Genomic DNA, 17,709 nt, shown 5'->3' with positions numbered 1-17,709 from the left:
ACGCAAAGTGAAAGCAGCTCGACACACGTCGCATTATTGATATTTATAGTTCATTTAAGTCAAGTTTTGATGCAATAATCAAGCACTATTCAATATCTTAAGTAAAGTATTAAATACATAGTTATTTAATATTCTTAAATTAGTACGTGGATATTGATCAGACAATTTCATAAATATTCGTTAAACTTTATTTTATTGACAATTCCATTGAAATTTTCTTAATGCGAACAATTACCCCACATGTGTACTTTTACCCAATAACTTGCGGAATTTTACCCGCACGGTGGGGGAAAGTGAGAGCCAACCCTTGCATTTCAATAAAACGGGGGGGGGGGGTTTCTGATAACGGGGTCTGGTAATAACAAAATAAATTATTCCCAATGGATTTATTATTTTATTTAATTAACCTTTTGAACGCCAAACGGCGCATCCATTTGCCGTGGCACTGACGTCACGGGGGTAAAATTTAGTTTTGTCTAAAAGTGGGGTGTTTTTCAGTAGATTTTCATCAAAAAACGATCGATGTCTAATGCCGTCTTTGGCGTCGTTGTCACGATTTTGCGTTGACGTCAATTGCCGTCTGTGGCGTTCAAAAGGTTAAACGAGCACCTTGGATGGAGCAAACTTTCACCTCATAAATATTGTTCGATGTTGTAGGGTCCCAGTTTTATAAAGGTACCTACACATTAAAGCCTGACTAGAATAGTAATATATGATCATTGTCAAGAGGGCGCTGTTATTCTCATGTAGGTATAGGGTGACAGTTCAATATAGTATGAAATAATTAGTTCCAGTGAAATTCCGCAACATGGCGCGTGATCATGTATTCCTGGACCAGGAATACACCGGTCGAAAAAAATCGGACGGCGGCGCGCCACGAAAATATTTTCATTTTTCAACTTCAAATATTCGGATTTTTTAACTTTTCAATATTAAGACGTATAATGAAAAGCCACGCTTAACCCTTAAATCGACAAGGGAAAAAAATCTCAAAAAACTGTGTAAGTATAATTTTTTTGGTGTTATTATCTTATTGTTTGTTTGTGGCAGCGGCGCGCTGACTCCTTATGGCGGCGCGCACGTCTATTCCTGGTCAGGCTTTACAACCACAGTACAATAAACAGGCAACATTGCTGTTTCGCTTAGGTATAGCCATATAAAATGAGGACCTAATCTCGTCGTCATCGACGCCGTTTTGCGTCATTCACCAATTAGTACTGTATATCCCGATGTAGCTTCAGTCTCCAAAGTCCAAGATCAGCCACGGGTATTTATCCTGCCATGTAACAAAAAAGTAGACAATTAGATAAGATTAGATATATAAATCATGCACAGGCTATCTTTACTATTATCTTATTTTACTTTTTTCTCTTGCACGTAAAAGTTATCAGGTTATACACACACAGAAAAGCGTGCAATAAAATAAAATAAAAAATAAAGAGAATCGATTATGATAAAACAAGTCTATTTTAAGAACTACTGCTTTTTTGCTGCAAGTCAGTTCACCCGTTTAAAAGCTATGGTGCCAGAGACAGACACACACACAAACACATAGCGGTCAAATTTATAACTTATAAGTAACACCCCTCTTTTTGCGTTGGTTGGGACATAAGAAAGAAGTATGTATTAATAAGACTGACTAGGCATAGTAACAGCAGGCGTGGCTCACTCCGCGATTTCGTCGCTTTGCAACAGGTAGCTAAAAGTACATCCGTTTCACACCAATTTTGGTTGCTAGCCATAAGCCGCGCGTGGCGCTGTCGCCACCTAGCGGCCATATCTGTCCTGATCGTAACAGACGCGTTTTGTTAGAGAGTGGGTCTTCTGTACTTAGTACTATTATATATTCTGTGGTAACAGGCTAAAGCAGGGGTGCGAAACTACTCCCTTCGGGCAAACTCGGCACCGTTCGGTTCAGCATTGCTCCGAGCAATTATTAGGGTTGACACAACTTGACGTCGCTTTGCGTGCACGACTACATATAAGTCAAACTTCAGTTTTGTAGTAAGTTTCCGTACTGTATGGTAGTACTATTATTTATTCTGTGGTTAAAGCTCTTCTACTTGGGTGTTACACTCATTATTAATTCACTCTAGTGTTAATATACCTTTTCAAATCCCTCGACCACGGTGCCTTGGACTATGAGACGTAACTTTCTGTCTCGAACACTGCGCGCTTTCCCTAACCGCGCCACGATGTTCTCCGTTACGCCATGGCAGTAGGATAAGTTGATCCACTGAAAAGAAACAGGCTTTTATTACAGAATTATCTTTTAGTGTCACAGGAAAACGATCATACCCAACTTTTTAGGGTTCCGTACCCAAAGGGTAAAAACGAGACCCTATTACTAAGACTCCACTGTCCGTCTGTCTTCAGGCTGTATCTGATGATTCTGATGAACCGTGATAGCTATAGACAGTTGAAATTTTCGCTGATGATATATTTCTGTTGCCGATATAACAAATACTAAAAAGTATCGATGTCATATCTTCAGCATACCGACTTAAGAAGCCTCAACTTTCTTAGGTACTTGGGCTACAAATAAGAGCGTGTCAGATATTTTTGTGGCCTTCGTGGTGTATCATGTGACTGTAGCATCTCCCTTATAGGACTTACCACGAGGTTGGGACAAGTCCGGACAATGTCCTCGACGCAGGCATCGTTTATCTTGACATTGGAGCCGAGCTGAAGTCCTTGCAGCGCCGGGCCCGCTAAGCTGCATGCCGCTTTTGCCCCGCGTCCGGTCACACCTGATTTAAATCATTTTCGTCATTTATTACTATTAGCCATGCGATTTTTTACAACTCTCAAGTGAAAGGGCAGAAGAACAGAGGGTGGCGACTGGCGATCACAATAGGTCAGAAATGGGAAAGAATAGAAAAAGACAGAACAAGTAAAATAAGAAGATATTCACCTACAGACGCGAGACGTGTACAAGTTGCGGAAAGTTTACATAAAGTTGGAAATTCTCGAAAACTTCACAGGAAACAAAAGAAACTTTCATTTAAGAAATATAAACTGTCGATCCACATACAAAAATACGAGAAGTCTCCGAAATGTTTGTACTTTTAAATAGAAACTTCGACGACGCATCAGTAGCTTTGCGCTAGTGAAACTTACCTAAACAACCTTCTACGTGCATTTCGTTGAGCCGTCCAAAGCCACAGGAGGCCTTTTCCAGCCACTCATCTGTCACATTTGGATTGAAGCTCACATCCAAACGCCGTAGTCTCAACCGTCCAATAGACTCCGCCCAATCATCTCCCAATTCCATCTTCTTTTCCCAACGCAAACACAAATCCTCTAATTCGGGGAGCTTATCCAACACCAAATGGACATTCTGAAAGATTTCTCTAGGAACATACACCAGCTCCAACTTCTTTAAATGAGTTAGGTGTTTTGTAGCAGATACAAGATGACGGAAATCCAACGTCTCACACTCTTTAAAGCATAGACCCTTTAGTTTTGCGGAGTGTGGTGTTACCAAGCACTTTCCAGTCATTTCTTCAGCGCCCCATACTACTAGTTCCTCGATGTTGTAATTCACCAGCCAATGCTTGACGCACTTATCTGTCAACTGTTTTTTATTCATACAGCATGTATTTCCATAATAAGCCTTAAGTATAAAGCAGTAGAGACCACAAAAAGCAAAGCATTCTTTGAAATTTGATGTTTTAACATAAGGTGTATGAAGTATCCTTACAGAATCGCAGCCCCTGAAATGTACTCGCTTCAGCTTCTTAAAGGTCTTCGTTGATCCACTTGATAAGGTATCTTCTTGTAATCCATAAAACTGCAACATGAAATTTATTACAAATTAGGCGGGTCCACACAGAACAAGCCGCCTCGCGAGGATATTGCCGCACGAAGCAGCTCGGTCGGCAGAGACGTGCCTCGCCCGAGGCAATGCGGCCGAGTGCCGCGCAACGTTTGCCGCGCGAGGCAGCCTCGGTCAGTAGGTTTTGTTGCACGAGGCTGCCGCGCGCGGAAAAGCCGAGCCACGGTGACGCCTGAGCCAAACATCGAGCGCTCAGTTTAACGTGAAGTCGCACAGAGACCGCGCGTGTCATAAGGCCGTTCATCCGAAAAACTGTCGCTACCACGTGCTTTCACATTCTACGGCTTGTAAAAAATTCGGCTTTTTATTTTCTCTCGACTTTTCCCTCCTGTAAGATCCTAGCAAGGTCTCCATCTTTTTCTTTAAATTACTTATTGAAATGTTTATTTCCTGGCTTATATTTCTCCACGCATCTTCTCTTAGTACTCTATTAGTATAATCGGGACATTTCGCATCCCATAACTATATATGCTATATTCACCATATAGTTGTATCAATTTGAGGCACTGTTCTTTATTCATGGCGCTAACATGCGGCGAACAAGCGAGGCAAAACACAACCGTCTTGAGTGAGCGCGGCAAACTTACTGAGGCGCCTTTGAGCATGGACAAAAAACCGACAACGCTCGGCTCGGGCCGAGGCGCGCTCGGCCGAGGCCGGATATGCGTTTGCCACGGGCGAGGCACGTCCTGACTGACCGAGGATTTGCCTCGCGAGGCTGCTCGCTCAGTCAGTACCCAGCTATTTATTAAGTACACCTAAAAAATATACTAAAATACATTGAAATTTCCCTGATAAAATAATAAATATATATTTCCAGGAAATATTATCAAATAACCGTAGGGAAATACCAAAACTTTAATAGGGAAATTTACAAGTGCAAAGAGTTGTGTGTTGTGCCATACATCACTAAAATAAATGATCCATTATACATAGAATTACTAAAAGTTACCGTAACATCTTCTAAATCAGGACAGTTCTTCCGTATAACCTCCAAACTGCCTTCATTAACACAATCCGTTTTCTTGATGCATGAGCCCCATTTCCGTGTTAATTCCTTGAACTTCTCTGGATCATCTTGTTCCATTTTTAGGACGCGTTGTGTACGAGAAGCCTTGTGGCCATACCAGGGATATTCTATACTTATACCAACATCTGAAAAATATTATAAGTGTAGACTTTTTCATTTGTGATAATTGAGGAAGTGAGATGGGACTTATGCTGAACTATGGTTCAAAAATTAACCAATATACATATAGCAATACCACTGTGAAACAGCTTAGAATGAGACTGCAGTTATCTTACCCTGAAGGTAACGGAAGATTACATCTTGCCAACCACGGCTGACTCGCTCCGATCTTATGACATCTTCAGTGGACAACAAGTCCAGTACGAGCCGCCAGCAGTCCTCATTAAATATATTCAGTATAGTCACCATCCTCTAAAATGTGTAAATTATATTTTTAATGAGCGTATACGAGTGCCTATTATTTACGATGACTATAAAAACTTTTTTACTGCATTATGTATCCTTTGAAGGGTAAAAATACTATCAAATCTTGGAAATACATTTTCTTCTAATCATGTTAATAATTATGTTCCATAAGAACAATACTTTTAACTTTAGGTTATGTGTCACACAGTATACTTTTGTTTATTGTGAAGCCAATAAAGGCAATAAAAGTACTTAAATAATCCAGTTTACTTATTTAGAATGAGTTAAAAGCTGTTATTAATAGGCTTAGTTTTGTTACAACACATTAACTTATTTGGTTTCAATGTTGTGCAACAATTTAAAAAAAAGGTAACAGTAAAATAAAATGAAAGTGTTATGTTATTCAATTTAATATTTCTTATAATATAAGATAGGTACCAACGCTGCATAAATAATTTATAGTGTAGAATTTTACATTCATTACTGTTGGATAAACTGGCAAGTAAAGACTTCAGCTTAAATTAAATACTAAGTAGCAAATTTATCAAAAATCTTCGTCGTTTCTGTAATTCTTATATCTCAGACACTAGTAGGTACACGATTTCCTTATTGTAAAATGTAACAAACTATTACTCTTTATTGTTTGCACATAAATTCTAGCACTGTTTTCGTTAACACAGACACAGACATACCTAACATTACGTTTGCATATGTAGGTACCAGAAATAGAATGAATGACAAAACTGAATTACTAGAAATTCAAGTTCCTTATCAATCCCATATCATGAATTCATTATTATCGGTATTTATTATCACTGACATGTAAACTTAAAAGTTAAACGACGTAAAAGGCAAAGACGGCAAAGATAAACATGGGAAAACTTTCGGAACTTTGCTGTCAGTCAGATTGTCAAGTTGACATTGACATAAGTAACATAGATCCCATCTGTCATTATTAGGGTGCGTTCACGACTCACGACCTAATTGTAATTTGACAAGATCTTGCCCAAAGAATATAATACTCACTAGGAGAAGAACGGTAACTCCATACAAAAAAATGTCCCCAACCGTTTATACGTTTATACTAGTGGCGCCGTCGTTGTGTACCAATGGAACTAAAGTTGACAACCGGTTTAGCCTGGCGGGTATTGGTAGGTAGTAATTCTGTTGATAAACATATTTGTTATCTTCATATCACGAAATATATGCAAGATGCAAATATTACCCCTTGTTTGTGGTATTATCAATTGATTTAAATAAAAGGCATGTTTATGTTTATAACATTATATAAGTATATTATTTATTAAAAAATGTTTTACATATTTTAATAATTTAAAAAATTTTAGTGTATATTTAAATATACACTGAAAACTGGCAACTGGCAACTTCATAAAAAAATAGACATTAATAAAGCGCATTCACAAAGTTTTCAGTACCTTTTATACAAATAACATTAGGCATGCCTACCTATTACACTTTACACACAGATACACTACACTTTACATACGGCATTTTACACAGATTTCCAACTTGTATTCATACATTTCTTCACGGTTAATTAATACGCTTTCCAGATGCGTTATGACTCGGTTCCTTCTGAACCCACTAAAGTTGTAAATTTCACTCTGGCTGCTTCAACAGCCGTTGCTCCGCATTTAGCACATTTTCTATGTGCATTGCTGTAATCCATGTAGGTACAGACTTACAGTCTTAAGTGGTACGTAGCGGTACACGTTGTATGTATTATTTAAAGAGTTTATAAATAAAATTTTCGTTATGAACTTTAACCACAGCAGTTGGACAGAGTCATTGACAAATATATTTTTTATTATGGTGGGTAGACGTACCTACCCTCCATATATTTTATGAACATTGATAAAGACAGTTGGAAGCAAATATTCATTATAAAACTTAATCGCATGTAATTAAGTTTTAAGCGTTTTAAGTCCCGTTTTATGATTAATATTGTATAAAATTCGTGATAATTTAAATCAGAGTTGGGAGCAATGTTGCTGTAGAAAAATGTTTTTATTTTTATTACTCGCAACTTTTTCCCGGAGGCCAACGCACACATAGAAGATTAAGGCGCACACATGCGCAATTATTTGGGGACATAACTTTCTTAGGAAGTGAACAGGCCTTGATCTTGCCTCTAAGTATGCATTTTTAATGTGACTTAAACAATACCTAAAATGTTTATCGTTAAACATGGTTAAACATAAATAACGGTGTATTTATTGCACCCCCTGATGTTCACTCCAGTAAAAAAGGCTTGTACCTATTTAACTGGTTCCAACAATTTTGTATTGTTTTCAGATCCCTCTACGGACTTCAGCAAACATAGTGTCGTTAAGCCCAAATTGCAGCATGGCAGAACGAAGATAGAAATCACTTCTACAAAAGATACGGTCAGCACTATTATACCTACATTATAAATACACAAGTAGCTATCGCTACGCTACGCTAGCTCCTAATACTGCTTATGTATATAATCTTTAGTCATTTATTATGTTCATCTTACAGACAGGAACCCATCACCGCGAGGTGATCATAACTGTGAACATCGACAGCGAAGAGCAAGAATTTGAACTGCAGCTTAATGAAGAGCTGGTGCCACGAGGACACTCTCTGAGCTACCAGCAGGATGGCCGGACAATAGTTCACGTGCCGGATAAAGAGGTATCCATTCGTATATAAATCCAATTTTCGTTATCTGCTTCACTTTCGCTCTAACTCCAACATATTCATGCGATAGAGGTAGATAACGAAATTTCGATTTTCGTTTTTCGCGGTAGGCCCTCAGATGTAGTATCTTTAGATCCGTTAGTTGGTATTGCCTATGGGCCGTATGTCGCCAGGATACCACGGGGGCGCAACCAGTCGCCCGCCACTAACAAAATTATAATTATACATCTCTATGAAAGGTATCAATATCTCACCTCACCAGGTGGGGTGTCTGCTTAGGTTACAATTAACCCAGTGGACAAGAGGGTTGCGCCAACGTGGTGTCCCAGTGAGAGCTCCAAAAGTCATGTAGCCTTTGGGATTCACATTTGGTGCATTAAGAGAATAATGTGATTGCAGGAGTTGGACTTATGCCAGTATTCGGGACGTGTGAGCGGCAAGCCGGGCTCGTGGGCCGCGGTGTCAACGTGCGACGGAGTCAAGGGCGTCTTCTACGACGGCCGACAGCTGCGGTACATCGAGCCTGCACACGGTCTTTTACGCGTTCTACTTATTACAAACTTAGGGCATATAATACATATGTCAGCCTGTTTGAATATAAAACACCAGTCGTCATCAAGCTATGGATTGTCATTCGACTCATATGTATAATTTTAACAGGAACAGCTTCATCTTTTGATATCAATCCTAAGAGACAATTACGCCAAACTATCAAGAAACTTATGTCTTGTTTATGCATTCAATATTAGTTCTCTTCTAAATTACTTTAAATGAGTCCAACGATTGATGTTGGTGCAACCAGATTTAAAGATTCAGGCCATGGGTATTGATATCAACTATAAAGCTGATAAGTCTCATTCCAGGTGACATAAACGGGGATCACTTCCTGTATTCGCACGAGCATCTGAAGAAGAAACACCGCTGCGGTTATGAGAGCTCCAAGCATAACTCCAGCCACAACTCTCACAATTATAAGCTGTTTCAGCAAGGCGATGAGTTGGCAGGAAGGTCCAGTCGGGTGGGTAGATCTGCTTCGTGAAGGATGTGGAGCTGACTGTTAAACATAGTCCATACCTCACTCTGGTTAGGTACCAGTACCACATAGTTTGACGCAACGTATACATTTCAGGACAAACGTGCATTTGTCGATGCTGTAGTCCAAGAGCCTTTCAATGCAAACCGGCGCTCGCGCTACGTGGAGCTCGTGCTGGTCGTGGACCACGGCGGATACCTCGCCAGCGGCGAAAACATACGCCTGGTCCATCGCCAGATGAAGGATCTGGCGAACATCATCAACTCCGTAAGACCACTTCAGTGATAGATTTCCTTCCTGTTGCCCTGGCCTATGTGTCCTACGACACGATCCATTGAATTGTAGTGTTTTGTTTACCTATCTATTATTCATAGAGATAGAGTCGCTAATCCGTTGGGCCTTCCAGATAGTTCTAACTACTTTTTACTACCGTGGTTTGTGTTGTGGTCAACCTTAACAATTGCTTTGTTTTCTTAAGTATGTCGATGGCACAAAAATAAAACGAAACACTATACCTCTATACACAACTACATATTATTCCACTTTACTCAAATCAATCTGATAATTTATTTATCCTTAAGCCCTACTTATTTTGTCCCAGGTATACGCTCCTCTGAACATTTTCATATCCCTGGTGGGTGTCGAGGTATGGACGGAGGAGGACAAGATCACGCTGAACATGGACAGTCAAGCCACACTCGAAAACTTTAATAACTACCGGAGCACGGATCTCATACACAGGATACCTAATGACAATGCTCATCTGCTCACGTGAGTTACAAACCTTGCTAGTATTAATAAGTATCAAGATCAATATGTAATAAAGTCGGCTGTACGCACTCGTCGAGAGCTTCTCGCCGAGAGTCTCGGCACGTACCGCATGGCTCCGATCCAATCGGAGAAGCGCGACACAAGGAAGAGCGAAAGGAGAAGGGAGCAGCATGTACACACTCGTTCTCGGCCTGTCTCGGAGTCTCTCGACGAATGTGTAGAACCCATAACAGGAAAGAGGCATTGGGGCCATGGGGACAAACCGCGAACATCGAAATTTCGTTATCTTGTGTCTGCTTTTATCTTATTATTTTAATGCTGATGTCTTTATTATGTACGTATACGTACAAAGTATGCAAAGATAATTGCAAAGCGAAGGTTTGATGTAAGAATAAATCATAAATATACTATTGAGTTAATCACGAATTGAACGTACCTACTAACCTACGCCTTATTAGGATTGTACATTGTACCCCAATTTGAATTATATTTTTATTTAATTCAGCCGGCAAAAATTCAAAGACGGCGTCGTCGGCAAGGCGCACGTGGGCATGATCTGTTCATCTGAGAAGTCTGCAGGTGTGGAGACCAACCACTCCAGGGTGTTTGGGATCGTGGCCATGACCATGGCGCACGAAATGGGCCACAACTTTGGCATGGGCCATGACGATGAGGAGGTATTTTTAAAACCTACCGTATGGTACCTTAAGGCGACATCTATCCTTTCGCCGAACACTTTCTGCTATCTTGCCGTTTATAATCTTTCTCTGTCCTTCTCACACGTACAACGTGTTCAGAAAAAGCATAGATGATATTCTCTGGCAAGCTAGCTTTGTCAGTGGAAAAGCCAGAAAATTTTAAAGATCTAGGCGAGTTTCGATCTACTGTAAATTTTGAATTTCGCACCTTTTTCTGTTGTTGATGAAGTTGGCTTGCCAGAGTACAATAAATTTAATAACCCCTTAGCCCCCATTTGCACGGGAGCTTTTTCAACGCGCGTTAAAAAAGCGCTTGAATCTGTCTGCACTCTAAATTCGATTTAACGACCAAGGCGTAAAGTCGAAAATCCAACAACGCCTGAGAAAAAGCGCTACCGCTGTCGTGTGAATACATACATGGTTATTTGTATTTGTGTCATTCAAACGCTTTTTTAACGCGCGTTGAAAAAGCTGCCGTGAGAATGGCGCCTTATAGATACATATTTTACACACATTAAAAATACGAGTAAACAAATACCAATCCCTGTAAATACATAATGGAACCAACCGCAATTGATAAATATTTAAATTCGATGAGGTTATTTAATTGTGGTTTATGTACCTACCTATTTCCAGGATGGATGCGCGTGCCCAGACAAGCGGTGCATCATGAGCTCGTATACCAGCGATTCAATTATTCCCGTGCGCTGGTCTTCCTGCAGCCTGAGGAATCTTAGTCGTTCTTTTGAAAAGGGCTTTGACTACTGTCTACGGTGAGATAGCTGTGTTGTAGGTGCTGAAAAAAAAAAGGAACTTATTTTAGCTTATTACAGCCTGAAGACTGTCACGTTTTGTTTGAAAATTGAACGATCGCCAACTCTGTCCTAGACTAATGAATATTTAAATGAAACGGCATAGCAATGACTAAATTATAACTACGAAATGTTTTATCTACAGTAACATACCGAAGAGGCTCTTCGACTCACCAACTTGCGGAAACGGGTTCCAGGAAGAGGGCGAGGAATGCGATTGCGGAACAACACCCGGAGCCTTCTCCCCTGGAGACGGGGACCACAACGCGTGCACCGCGTGCTGCAAGCCTGACTGTACCCTGCGGGCTAACGCCACGTGCGGCCACGGACAGTGCTGTGATATAAAGGTACTTACTTACTTCTCTTTTCAAACAGTTCCTAGAAAGCGAGGAATGTCATTGCGGAACAACACCCGGAGCCTTCTCCCCTGGAGACGGGGACCACAACGCGTGCACCGCGTGCTGCAAGCCTGACTGTACCCTGCGGGCTAACACCACGTGCGGCCACGGACAGTGCTGTGATATAAAGGTACTTACTTACTTCTCTTTTCAAACAGTTCCTAGAAAGCGAGGAATGTCATTGCGGAACAACACCCGGAGCCTTCTCCCCTGGAGACGGGGACCACAACGCGTGCACCGCGTGCTGCAAGCCTGACTGCACCCTGCGGGCTAATGCCACGTGCGGCCACGGACAGTGCTGTGATATAAAGGTACTTACTTACTTCTCTTTTCAAACAGTTCCTAGAAAGCGAGGAATGTCATTGCGGGACAACACCCGGAGCCTTCTCTCCTGGAAACGGGGACCACAATGCTTGCACTGCGTGGTGCAAGCCTGACTGCACGCTGCGAGCCAACGCCACGGGCAGCCACGGGCAGCCACGGGCAGTGCTGTGATATTAGGGTACACTTCTCTTGTCCAAAAGCATACCTGTTTGCTTAACGTCCTGTTTGTCATGTTTCAAAGGTGTCTAGTATGCAGCCTTGTATGTATATGAAACCCTTTTTAGACTGCTATTTCTCGGGCCTTTTTCGCTGCGATTTCCTAGTCCGGGTCCTTGAGTCATTCAGTTGAGAGTTGACTGCCTTCTCCTCACCTTAATCTTAAAGCCTCTCCACATATCTAGTACGTTACGTACTAATTACCTACGTTATTTCTGTCATTTTTGTGCCGCGTCAAAGAGTGCGGAAACTCTCCTGAAATCCTTCGCGGTTTGTGTCCATCGGTGGCTTTCGTTCACGCCCTTAAACTACGGGTTTTTTTGCTGATTTCCGCCATTGCATTTATTTCAGACATGTCGTCCCAAGGCGCCTGGCACGGAATGTCGCGCCGCGAACAGCGAGTGTGACTTGCCGGAGTTCTGTGACGGGAGCTCACCATTCTGCACGCAAGACGTGCATAAAATAGACGCCACGCCTTGTCGGAAGGGACAGGTAAAAACCGCGCGTCACATTCGCATACAATTGGATAAGGCTCTTCAAGCGACCTAGAAGCAGTGACGGATTTGACCTATAAGGCTCAGTAGGCCCCGGCCTAGGGCGGCAAATTGTGACAAAAAATTCGCTGATGATAACAAGAAATAACTCCAAATGTAGTCAATATGATGGGTGCTGAGAAAGGGGCGGCTACAGAGCCTGGGGCCTAAGGCGGCAAAGACTGCAAATCCGCCACTGCCTAGAAGGTTAACACTTTGAGTGTTCTTAAACCACGAAAATGAGTATTTAATTATTTACGGCTTTTAGAGATTCCAAAAACTGGTTATTTCTATTGCGATTGGCTTTTGGTGTCAAAAGTTTACCGGCCTTCTCAAAAGTTGTGCTAACTGAAACTTATTCATTTATCAGGCGTACTGCGTGCGAGGTTCGTGCCGCACACACACGGACCAGTGCCGGCTGCTGTGGGGGATCACGGGCGAACGATCCGACGATGCGTGTTATAACGAGCACAACGTTTACGCCGCCGAGTAAGTACCTACCCAAGGTTTAGCCAGACCGCGGACAACCTCATTCGTTCGTTTGTTTTGACGACCGGCCTGGGCCTTTGAGTCATTTAGTGACCCTGCCTGTGAAGCCGGTGGTCCTGGGTTCGAATGCCGGTAAGGGCATTTATTTGTGCGCACAAATGTTTGTTCCTAAGTCATGGGTGTTTCCTATGTATATATGTATATCGTCGCCTAGCACCCACATAGTATAAGCTTCGCTTAGTTTGGGCCGGGCTAGGTTGATCGGTGTAAGATGTCCCCAAATATTTATTTATTTTTTTGCCTCTATCATTCAATTATGCAGAGCGATAGAGGCAGATAATGAATTTTCGATTTTCGTTTTTCGCGGTAGGCCCCTAGAAGCAACAGACAGACAGCCAGAACTTACGCATTTGTTTGTAGACTTGTGAGTCGTGACTCCACGCTGAACCGATATAGGTAGGTACTTACTTCTATATGAAATCTGGTATGGAAGCAGTTTGTGCTTTTGCCACGGAAATCATCGACGAAGTCGCGGGTAGAAGCCAGTTTAGAAGTTTTTTAAATTATATTAAGTTGCTTTTATATTGCACCAGATACGGCAACTGCGGCTACGATCGCGTGTCGCAGAGGTTCCGCAGCTGCTCGCCACAAGACGTCCTGTGCGGCAAGCTGCAGTGCACCCATCTCGGAGAAAATAAAATCCACCTCGGCGACATTTATACTGCCACGTGGATGTCTTACTTCGCGCAGAAGGGCAGGGGTGAGTTCATAGCATATGTCTCAAGGGGCCCACTGATTACCAGTTCGCGGGACGATATCAGTCTGTCAGTTGTTGGGAACTGTCACCTTTTGCGTTTAACTGACAGACTGATATCGTACGGCGAACTGGTAATCTGTGGGCCCCTTTTTATCAGCCGACGATAGGCCTGGGCCACTGGCGTTGTTCATCTATGTACACTAGACATTTTCATAGTTAATTGCTGACTGGCGTTGATTAGTCTTTCAATTTTTGGTTGGTGCAACTTGCCCTAGCCAAATGTTTTTATTTTTTATATGTTTACATTTGTATATTATTTGCGGCCTAGTTCACGCATTATACTTTTTTTCGTTTTGTTTTTAGATAAGATGGTCCCGTGTCACACGGTGAATTTCGTCGGCCTGAGGGACGTGGACCCTGGCTTGGTGCCTGACGGCGCTAAGTGCGGACCCGATAAGGTACTTATAGCTAGTTAGAGTAATCAGGAATTTTTAGAGGTCCGTCCGGATCTAGAGGATCGCTAACTGGTCGTGTGTTAAGCGCTGCGCATTTACCAAATATGGGAGAATCTTATAACGGATTTCAAATCGGTGCAGACTGAACTTAGACTGACCCTATAAAAGTTGTTAACAATTTCTGATACCTCCCCAATGCAATGTGGATTGTGGAACGACGCCATACTTGTGGCTGGACATGAGAATTTTGTTTTTTGACGATAGCTTTTTATTGTCCTAACAAAAATCTATGAAATTTAGGTAGTAAGGATCTTAGGGAACTTTTAAGATTCTTTGTGAATTCCATAAAATAAAAAGTTATCATCGAAAGACAGAAAATGCTCATGTCCATCCCCAAGTATGTCGTCGTTCCACAGTGCAACGGTTCCCTGTAAAAAAAAAAAATTTTTAATTAAAATTTAAACTGTTTATTTAAAAAAAAAAGAATAAATATACAGTCAACTTAGAACTAATCTTACATTTTTAAGATTATTAGAACTAAGGGACATGGGGAGCAACCCTGTGACTTTGCACATATTGTGATTCTGCCTTATTCCTTTTTGAAAGTCTTTTCATTCTTGTTTATTCTCAGTTTCATAAAGTTTCATTAGAAAACAAATTACAGATGTGCATGCAGCAGAGATGTGTGTCGGTTGAGCAAGTGAGAGAGATAGCGCAGCGAGCAGCGGGCTCCTTCTGTCCCTCTAACTGCTCCGAACACGGCGTGTGCAACTCCAATGGTAAGACAACACTTGTGGCAATTACAACTGTAAAAGTGGTAACACACTATCGCACCGCACCGCGACCTTGGTGGGTCGCACCCGTAAGTGAGAGCGAGAAAGAGATATCTGTTTCTCGATCTCGGTGCGATAGTGTGTTACGGCCTTAAAACACAAGTTCTTCCATTCCAATATACTTTAATAATGATAATAGCAAATAGTTAACTGATCCGGTTCGAAGGACCATTTTGTGTAACTTGTTAAATTCAAGTTCCAACAGGTTTTTTTTGTTTCATAGAAAACCGGGAAAAAGCGCACCACACATGAGCTGCATTTCATACAAGAAAACAGTTGCCATAGACAGTATCTGAATATATTCCGCGACCATAGAAATTCTTGTGCTAAACGCTTTTCTGACAATTTCAGCTTATGTGAGGTGTGCCAAATAATTAATTGGTCTTCTAAGAGGAAGACATTTTGTTCGTAGCCAAGCCAACACACTTATATCAGACGGGATTTTTTCTTCATAGAAATTTTGTTTTGTAAAAAGGGATTTAACGCAATTTCAGGCAACTGCCACTGCGAGGAGGGCTACGCGCCGCCACTGTGCTCGCTGCCCGGCGCGGGCGGTTCTTACGACTCCGGCCCGATAGCAGACATTAGCAGTGAGTACCTTCTATACCTAAGTCTCTACTTCCTATACCTAGCTACGTGTTTTAAAGTTCCCTGGTCACGCTCACTGTCGGCACTTTGATCGATTTGATTGATGGTGGCTGTGGTCTGGCACATGACGCATATACAAGCTCTATCAGACGGGCGTACCGGACCGCGGCCTGTTCGATCGAGTGGAAGGTGTTCCACCGTACGTTCGTTTAAGTACGCAGGTAAAGTTAGAGCGAGAAATAGCTGAGGAGAGATATGCTGACCGAACTAAGGTCGCAGTTTGGTACGCCCGTCTGTTGCAGCTTTAACACGTGCATTTAAAGGCCCCTGTACACATTGGGCCAGCGTCACAGAAAATTCAAATAACTAATAGTACTACCGTACAGAAAATTCACTCCTTCACAAAAGTCAGATTTAGGTATAAAATTATACCTATACTCGCCGCCTGCAACAAAATTGAAACTTATAACACGGTGAATCTTCTTTGCGCGAGCGCCACGTGACACGACTATCGTGCGGTCGAGCGGCAGCCCACTGCCATACAGCTGCCGGCCCGGGCGGCGCGCCGGCCACATGTACCTAAACTGCGTAGTGACACCCCCCTGCCAGCGTGGGCCAGTCTGGGGGACGCATTTATGCGTTAGAGGGAGCAAGTGATATTGCTATCTCATTCTACCGCATGGCTGCGTCCCTTGGACTGGCCGGCGCTGGCCCAATATGTACAGGGGCCTTAAGGCACTTGCGTGCGTGTAAACTACAAGCATGCGGGTAGATGCGGGTCCAACGGGTTTACTGTAAATATATTGTCTTGTAAGAGCCCATGAGGCGTACACGCGGAATAAATTTTTGAATTTTGAATTACCGACTAGAATCGGCAAATAGACATTGAAAAGGGATAACCAACTTTATTTTTTACAGGTTTAACGCGATTCATGGTGGCGATGTACGTGATCTTCCTAGGCATTGTGCCTGCAATTATATTGGTGCTACTCCTCATCTACTTCTGCCCCTGTTGCTCTCCTCTCCGCTTCAAGATTTTCAAATCACACTACTCAAAACCTACCAACATAGTGTCTAAGTTTGCATTTCCTAATATTAACTCATTTAGGAAGTGGTTTTACGATAGTGATACTGATAAAGTTAATCGTAATAACTGTCAATTTAATGCAAAAGAAAGTAAAGTACGTAAAATTGTTACTGTCAAGAATGAATTTAATGGTCACGAGACGGAAATATGTTATGTTGATATACCTAGTACAGATGTAGCGAAGAGTGATGCTAAATCGATTAATACAAAAAATGTTAAAGAACCGGTCAAATTAAAACGTACAATAAATAAAGAAGATATTGTTATAGTTGAAAAGTATAATCATGCTCCTATTCATAATAAAACTGTGGCAAATAATTTAGATGTTATCAAACCTAAAGTCGATGATATGAAAAATATATATGAGTCGCTTACAGAAAAATCTAACTCTGATACTCCTAATTTTAAAGATTTGAATAAAGAACTTTTAGTGCTTAGAAATAGTAAAATGTCACCCGTAAATAGACCTATACCTAATTTAAGTCCTAAACCTGCTGTTAGTCAGAAACCTAGTGTTAGTCTGAAACCTAGTGTAAGCCCTAAACCAGGCGTCAGCCCCAAACCTAACAGGCTGCCACGCGAAAACAAACCTAAGCCAGAACTAATAAATGCTGGTCTCGCTTCTACAACTAATGAGTTCCTCAATCAAAGGTCGATGCTGAGAAAAGTTGGTAACGTAAATATTAATAAATAATTTAGGCAATATAGTTTAGGTATCTGCAAAAGTTGTTCGAGCTTGTGATCAAATTTACATCGA

The 17,709-nt window shown here is 41.7% G+C and overlaps 2 protein-coding genes across 3 annotated transcripts; one reads left to right on the top strand and one right to left on the bottom strand.

Moving 5' to 3' along the window:
- Positions 1–539: 539 nt before the first annotated feature.
- On the bottom strand, positions 540–5,276 carry LOC134801269 (uncharacterized). Of its 2 annotated transcripts, XM_063773806.1 has the most exons (7): positions 5,144–5,276; positions 4,791–4,993; positions 3,704–3,793; positions 3,121–3,577; positions 2,617–2,750; positions 2,108–2,236; positions 541–1,276 (listed from the first exon to the last, which is right to left on the bottom strand). In XM_063773806.1, exons 1-7 carry the CDS (start codon positions 5,274–5,276, stop codon positions 1,238–1,240), a joined length of 1,185 nt encoding a protein of 394 aa, XP_063629876.1. In that variant the 3' UTR covers positions 541–1,237. The 2 variants fall into 2 exon arrangements, with proteins under 2 accessions (XP_063629875.1, XP_063629876.1); XM_063773805.1 differs by having other exon boundaries at positions 540–1,276; positions 3,121–3,793.
- Positions 5,277–6,145: 869 nt separating this feature from the next.
- Positions 6,146–17,646, top strand: LOC134801328 (disintegrin and metalloproteinase domain-containing protein 33-like). Its single transcript, XM_063773869.1, has 17 exons — positions 6,146–6,170; positions 7,590–7,681; positions 7,797–7,952; positions 8,358–8,577; positions 8,822–8,976; positions 9,088–9,258; positions 9,593–9,762; positions 10,268–10,439; positions 11,097–11,233; positions 11,418–11,619; positions 12,562–12,702; positions 13,114–13,232; positions 13,826–13,992; positions 14,353–14,447; positions 15,109–15,223; positions 15,772–15,867; positions 16,784–17,646. Exons 1-17 carry the CDS (start codon positions 6,146–6,148, stop codon positions 17,644–17,646), a joined length of 3,096 nt encoding a protein of 1,031 aa, XP_063629939.1.
- The last annotated feature ends 63 nt before the right edge of the window (positions 17,647–17,709 follow it).

This window comes from Cydia splendana, chromosome 21, assembly GCF_910591565.1.
Source record: "Cydia splendana chromosome 21, ilCydSple1.2, whole genome shotgun sequence".
Lineage (NCBI taxonomy): Eukaryota > Metazoa > Arthropoda > Insecta > Lepidoptera > Tortricidae > Cydia > Cydia splendana.
Note: the sequence above shows the minus strand (reverse complement) of the source record. Positions and strands in the feature narration are given on the sequence as shown.

Bases quoted from the DNA above. Each gene is read 5' to 3' on its own strand.
- LOC134801269 (XM_063773805.1), bottom strand. From the start codon at position 5,276: ATGGTGACTATACTGAATATATTTAATGAGGACTGCTGGCGGCTCGTA. The intron at 4,994-5,143 runs GTAAGATAACTG...AATATTTTTCAG, and splicing joins AATCTTCCGTTACCTTCAGG to ATGTTGGTATAAGTATAGAA. The intron at 2,237-2,616 runs GTAAGTCCTATA...GTTTCTTTTCAG, and splicing joins GGACTTGTCCCAACCTCGTG to TGGATCAACTTATCCTACTG.
- LOC134801328 (XM_063773869.1), top strand. From the start codon at position 6,146: ATGGGAAAACTTTCGGAACTTTGCT. The intron at 11,620-12,561 runs GTACTTACTTAC...CATTTATTTCAG, and splicing joins GACAGTGCTGTGATATAAAG to ACATGTCGTCCCAAGGCGCC. The intron at 14,448-15,108 runs GTACTTATAGCT...AACAAATTACAG, and splicing joins CTAAGTGCGGACCCGATAAG to ATGTGCATGCAGCAGAGATG.